This window comes from Uloborus diversus, chromosome 8 (genome assembly GCF_026930045.1).
Source record: "Uloborus diversus isolate 005 chromosome 8, Udiv.v.3.1, whole genome shotgun sequence".
Taxonomy (NCBI): Eukaryota; Metazoa; Arthropoda; class Arachnida; order Araneae; family Uloboridae; genus Uloborus; species Uloborus diversus.
Genome location: NC_072738.1, coordinates 72,026,213 through 72,033,423, shown reverse-complemented (window position 1 = coordinate 72,033,423; position 7,211 = coordinate 72,026,213). Strand labels below are relative to the sequence as shown.

At 33.1% G+C, this 7,211-nt stretch overlaps 1 protein-coding gene across 1 annotated transcript in view; it reads left to right on the top strand.

Moving 5' to 3' along the window:
• Positions 1-5,527: 5,527 nt before the first annotated feature.
• The window catches only part of LOC129228423 (uncharacterized), a 106,064-nt gene continuing 104,380 nt past the window's right edge, over positions 5,528-7,211 (top strand). The window contains exons 1-2 of the mRNA XM_054863103.1: positions 5,528-5,959; positions 6,114-6,241. Coding sequence (XP_054719078.1) covers positions 5,528-5,959; positions 6,114-6,241 — 560 coding nt within the window. The remainder of the gene's footprint in view (positions 5,960-6,113; positions 6,242-7,211) is intronic.

The window sequence follows — 7,211 nt, the reverse complement described above, 5'->3', positions numbered from 1 at the left end:
AGAATAATGAATAATTAATCATTAATAAATGAGATGAAATGTGTTTAAAAAACTACATCAGATTAGAAACTTTTTTCCATGTTCTTTAACATATCTTTATTATTAAGACTCATGCTCGTGTTGCACCTTGAGACGTGTGCTAAGGTACAATATGTTTGGTTGCCCCAAGGTACAGTCACAGAAAAAAAAAACGAAACACTCGATCGTATTCAAAGGCTATTGACACTAGAGACACGTGTAAGGTGTTATTGTTTCAGGAATAAAAAGTTCTACATAATTATGTTAAAAAATTGTTGTTAAGGGGTCGTCTTCACATTAAAATGAGCATCAACTTCACATTTTTCAAAGAGAACCTCCCTTTTTTATCACATATTTGTGATCAGCATCCTTTTTTAACTTTGTATACAAAATTTTGTTGAATTCGATCCAGCCGTTACTTCAGAACCGAGTTTTGAAAAATTCCTCTCGTAATGTTAAAACGTATTTTGATATTTTTGCTCATAACAAAAAAACTAGATTAGGCACAGCAAAGATTGCTTTTTTATATCAAAATATGAATCGACCCAATTATAAAAACATCATTTACAACACCAAAAATGTAAATTTATTTTTTTAATGAATTATTTCAATATTTTTTGAAAAAAATATGATCTGAAACCATATTAAATTTTAACAGAGAAACAATCTAGAAGAGCTCTTATGAAGGAATCCAAAATTTGAGCTAAAAATATTCAGTAGTTTTTGCGCTATGCTTAAAAATTCATTTTTTTCCTTTTTAGGGGACCGTATACTTTTTTAATACAGAAATTTTGAAAGTTAGTTTCTTCGTAAAAAAAGAAAAATAAATGTTCAACAAAATAAGCAAACCAATTATAACGTGTTTTTTTTTACATTAGAGCTACGTCTATGAATTTTTAAATGCATAAATGTATTCGCTGTCTCTGCAGAAGAACAACACAATATTGCGACCGTCAGTTTTTTGTGGATATCGTTCAAACGTCAATGTGTAGACAATGCGAAACACTATTTAATTGTCTAATAAAATAATATTTTATAGAACTTTTAAAATTAAAATCTACACTAAAAATACTTATGTTTTTTTTTTCTGCGTTTAGCCATTGCCTTTTGTAAAACAATAACTAAGAAAATAAAATTAACATGCACAACTTTTTCATAGAAACATACAATAAAACCTCATTGTCTTGCTAGTCATGTTGCAGTAGGCAGTGTAGAATTAATGGCTCTTCCCGGTGATAATTTGCTAAAAGGTAAAATTATTGCGTTGTCCAAATCGGGAAAAAGCACTCGAAAAATAGCTGATAACGTGAAATTTCCTCTTTAACAGTATCCAGATGGGTCAATATATAATATTTGCTCTTAGATAAGTTTGCTGGTTTTTAGGAATTATTATTATTATTATTATTATTATTATTATTTAAAGTGTTTGAATAATTTTCAATGTGTTAAGATCTAGGAGAGGAAATGTCAGTTGCAGTAGTGAGCCGCGTGCTTTGAGCCCGTATTCTGCACAAAAGTAATAGTTGTGGATAATTGTGAACATTTTTTTTTTTTTTTTGATTTCGTCAAAGATTTAACAAAACATTAATTTGGGTGTTAGATTAAGTTGAGTTTTCGTCTATTCTTAATTATAATTTAAATACTATTTTTCTACTAACTTTCTGTGTCATTGTCCGTGATTTGACATTAAAACAAATCTCGCAAGACAAAGATAAATTTTCAAATTATTTTCTTCTTTTTCGATTAACATGGAAAAATATCGAAAAAGAGAATTATAATAAATTATTGTTATCAACTACTGAATGCCTATCTTATGAAATGCATGTTTTTCAGAACCCAATATCTGAATATTGTCTCCAACTTTATGACACTGGAATTCTAATTCTGCTTTCTAATCTTATACTTCAAGCAACGTGCCATTAAGAGCAGCTTCGAATGTGGCCCGCGTCGTCCCTGCGATAAAATTGCAGTTTGGTTATCCCATCCGAGGGTGGCTCTTTGGCCCTAATAATGAGCATAACAGCCCTGAGCTAGGTTTAACCGAGCAATGAAGCAGATGTCATGTCATTGAAGCTGAGAGTGCCTACAAACTGGTGGATGAAGAAAATTTATCTCACCAGTAAGACGCCGTAAATATACAGCAGATAAATTTACTTTACCTACCAGTTTGTTCGCGCTCTCAACTTCAATGACCTGACTTCTGCATCTAACACGAGTTGGTTCCGATTCCAGTCTGCCAAATCCACAGCAAAGACGGAATTGTAACCTAAGGCGCGATAAAATCGCCTGACGGGTACGCTGTACTATAGAAATTGTTCGTTTGCAAGTATGTGGTTCGCAATACAAAATTAAATAATGCTGAGCATTGTTTGCTAGTGCAAAGTTCCAAATAAGAGAAATTACAAGACGTCTGATTTTGGTTCACCTTGGTTTAAGCTAAAATAACTTTGTCTCTTTAAATTACGGGTTGGACCATCTCGAATCTCGCTGCTAGAAACAGCACTGGGAAATTCTTTTCCTTAATTGCTTTTAAGAGCCCTTACATGTTCAACTAAAATCGCCAATTGTGTTATGATTTTTTTAATAATACCACGCATTATGATTTTCCGCATCAAATTTTAATTTGAAAAAAATTCTTGTTTTTTGATTACAAAAAAGCCGCTAGAACAATGACTGTGTTTGTCCACTGTGTAAATTCAAATAACCAAATTTTTCCCAAATGAAGTTCAAGTATGAACGATTTGCTCACTAACGGGTATTTATATTCTCCTGTTTCTGTTTTATTTTTTGGATTATTACTTCGGTTTATTTAATGTATTTAGAGCAAATTTTCACGGAATAAATGATCCTTGCTTCGCTAGAGTCTCCAATCATTTAATGCTGCGTTTTCCCCCGTTGTGCGGTATATTTTTTATATTTTTGTATGCGATGACTCAAACTTCTTTCAATGTTTTGCGAAATGAAAAACGCGCAGTTCCATTTTACATCAAAGACTTTCTATTCATTCGAAAATAAACCTGTAACATAGGTGCAATACATTTATTAAACATATTCACATCATGATTCTAGGTATAAGTTGGATATTTTCATTTCTATGAGACTTATTTGCTGAATGATTATATAAGCAATCCAATAGGTTCATATTACAAAAAGCAAAAAGTTCAATTGCTTTCAATTTGTCATTACTCGATTTATTAAACAACGATATATACGATGGACCAGCCAAACCCCATCCGTCTTTCTTAGGTTAATCCATACAGCCAAAAATCAGTAAATATTTTAACCTTTTTTCAAAAAAAAAAAAAAAAAAAAGCGACCGTAAATCGCTTTATGGCGCAACATTATCGGCCAAAAAAGTATCGAATTACGGAAAAAAGAGAACATAAAAAAATCATGAATTGAGCTGGATAATCTCGATCTTTTTTTTGAGCAATCACGATTGCTTATTGCTTTCATTTGACTGTTTTTGGCGTCCTATCATTTTATTTTCACACCGCCACCCTCCGTACCATCACCGTCGACCGACTCCTCACGATGCTGTTCCTATAGCGAAAGCCGTCTCCAGGTTGCATTCCTTTCCTACACACACGCGCATACATACACAACTACACACACATACACGCACACATAACTACACACACATACACACACACACAAACACATACACACACATACACCTACACACATACACACACATACAGACACCTACACATACACACTCACATACACACAACTACCCACACATTCATGCCTGCACACATACACAAGCACATATGCCTACACACACATACACATCCCCCTACACACAAACACACATACCCTCCCATACACACACACACACACGCCTACATACACACAATCATGATTGCGAAAAACATAATTTGAATTCAAGATGTCAAAACTCAAATTAAATGAAAGTATTCTTTTTTTGTTTGTTTGTTTACATTCCGTTACTTGATAAGCCGTGACCTTGAAAGAAGCGTTTTCAATGTGGTGACGGTCCCTAAAACGTTTTTTTTGTTAATAACTCCTGTTCTACTGCACGGAATGCAGTGAAATTTCGTACCCTGGCTGAATTTTGCTGTCTAAACATAATTATGTAGCAAAAAATGGGGGTTCTTATTTGAAAATCAAGAGTTGGTGTTTATTTTGCTTTGTATATGGTCCCTTATCAAAATTTAACCTACGTAGTTTTGAAGAAGACTTGTAAACAAGTTGGATGACACCTTTCTTTTCTTTCTAGCATGTATAATGGCTGAATAATTAAAAGTGTTTCGTTTTTTTTTCTATGACTGTACAATCACCACGTGGTTTAAAGAAAATCAAAATGGTGGCCAATCTGGATTCTCTACCATTATTTTCTCATAACCAAAATATTTAAAGTACTTTGTTTTGATAACAAAATGAAATGTACTCTATTAGTTTTACAAATACAAAGACAGAAAATGAAAAATGAAAAAAAAAAATAAATAAATAAAAATGAGGAAGATATTTATTTTGGTAAACATAAAGTTTTCTTTCTCTTACAAAATCTTTAATTTCAATCTTTTGAGGCTGATTTTAACCTTTTACCTGCCGATGTTCCCAAATGGGAACATTTTTTTGTGAATTTTTTTAATAACCTAATTATTTGTGTAGCCTTGTCATATTTTCTGAAATGACACATAACAGTATTAATTTATTTTAGGTGTTCTTAATTTTTAAAGTACGTTTAACCTTTATCTTGAAATTAAAGTCAAATTTACTGAATTTCTGAACTTAGAATTTGTCTAAGTTTTTCTGTCTCTGCTTTTAAAGAAAAAGATGTAAGAAATATTTTATTGGCGTTATTTAGTGGCCAGAGGACCTATATTTTATTTCAACTTAACAAAATATTTCCAATTATTATTTCTTGTGAGTTATTTCCATAAGAACCGAAGCGTTCCCATTTGGGAACATCGGAATTTAGAGTATAGTATTTGAGGGGGATTTTCGTCAATTGCGGAATTTGAGTGTGATTCCTCTTTATTTCAAATATTTTGTTGTGGAAGATCTGTTTTGTGTTGAATACGCGTGTTCGGTTCTTTCATTCACGAACATACATTTTTTATCAATCAGCTTGCTCTTCACACCATTATTCTATTGTAAATATGACCGTCACACCCGCCTTCATGCATTCTCTCTATTATAAGTAAATCGCGTTTTCGGGGTTGGAATTCTTATTTTCTACCCTACTCACTTTCTAAGAATTGTATGTGTTTCACACTTTTAAAATGTATCTCGTGACTGACGGGTAGATAAAGATATTTTTATGAACTTTTATGCCTTTTATTTTTTTACTTATAAAGCCTTTTATGAACTTTGACCAGTCTCATTTCATCATTTCATTTCATTACTCGGCTCACGTGCGTTCTGTTTCTTTTAGCGAGTCTCATACGTACCAACGATTTTGTTTTTAGACTCAGAATAATGTAGTTTTAATCTATTTAGTGTTTTTGAACTATCATTCCGTATAAACAGCAATCTAGAGATGCCTCGCAAATTTTTAACGTTAGAAGCTGCGTTAGGTAATTTAAACAGCTTATCCGACAGCGAACTTGATGACGAACACGAGCATGATCTTTGTATTTTGCTACCTGATAAACACGCGAGTCTGTGTGATGAAGAACACATAAACGATGAAGCCTTAAATGAAGTTTATCCTAAAGATGTCTGCGGCCATGTTGACTTGATGCTTAGCGATGAAGATAGAGGTTCAAATAGTTCAGATGCTCAGCTTCACAATTCACGATATCAAAAGGGAAACACAACCTCATGCTCGACTCCAAAAGCAAAGAAGCGGAAACAAGAACCCTATCCCAGTTGGAAAAAATATGCTAAGTTTGAAGAAAATCTTCCGGGGAAAAAACTCGAAAAATTGACTGAAAAATTTCCCAAGCTTCAGGCAATGGATCTTCTGCAGGTATTTTTTAAAATACTTCTTCTGGATTATATGCAACATCTAGCTGATATCATATTAACTCTCAGTGAAGGTGTCAAGCAGACCTGAACCTAAATCACACCTTCCTGTTCTGAATAGAAAAACAGATAACCATTATATTGTCCCCTTCACTCAGAGACGTTTTACGGTTTGTGAGAAGAACGTGCGAAAACGGGCATTGAATGTGAAAAAAGACTCCGTTCATCTTGCTTCCCCCAATACAATGGACAATAAGGAAGAAAAAGTGTCATTCAGAAAAGAAAAGTATAATAGTATGTAAAATAAACAAAAATATTCATATGTTTTCACACATTTCGAAGTAATAAAGTTTCGAGATCAATCCTCCCGTTTACTTCATTCCAAATGCCGATGTTCCCAAATGGGAACATCCTCAAAACCCTATTTAGAATTTTTTTTTCGCCAAAACATGTTTAGGTTAGCTATACTAGAGGTAAATTGAGACATTTAAGCAAAAAATTAAAAGTAAAAATTCAAAATTTGAATTACGGCGTTTAAAAGGTTAACTGTGGTGCCATTTAGTACTGAAAGTTACCGTAAGAGATTACAAAAAAAAAACGTGGCTACTAAAAATATAGTCTAAGAAATTAAGCAGTGCCACAAAGAAAAACACTCTAACCAGATGGTTTTGAAACTTTATTGGTAGTAAGGCCACTATATAAGGGGAGCTGACTTATCTGACATTTTGGTTCCAAGTTTGTCGGGGGAAAAAAAACTACTATTTTTACCAAAGCCTCGTTGCAGAAAACGGGTGCCCAAGCTTTAGATGTGTTTCCTGATGGATTTTTTATTATTTTATTCTGTAAATGAAGAAGATTTAATTAATACAAATTAAAAACAAATAAGGTGCAAAAATGATGTTCATTACAGTAAACATTTCCCGGTACACTTTTGCTGAATTTGTAACCTAAGTTAACTTTCTAGATTTACCCTAGTTGACATTTTACTCATTTTATAGTTTTTTTTTTTTTTCGACATAGCAACCAGCGAGTATAATAACGTATTTGTAGATACTAGAAGCAAGGATGGATCCAAAGCCGCCTTGGAAACAAAATGGCGGATAAGTCGGCCTGTCCTTTTCAAGAAGTTTTAATTGGTCGATCAGGAATGTGCAAAGCCTAAATTTAACCAACCTAAGTTTTAATGTCAATGAAAAGTTAGAGACAAACTTTGAAAGACATGACTGCATATGACCGGGGAGGTGATTGAATTCCGC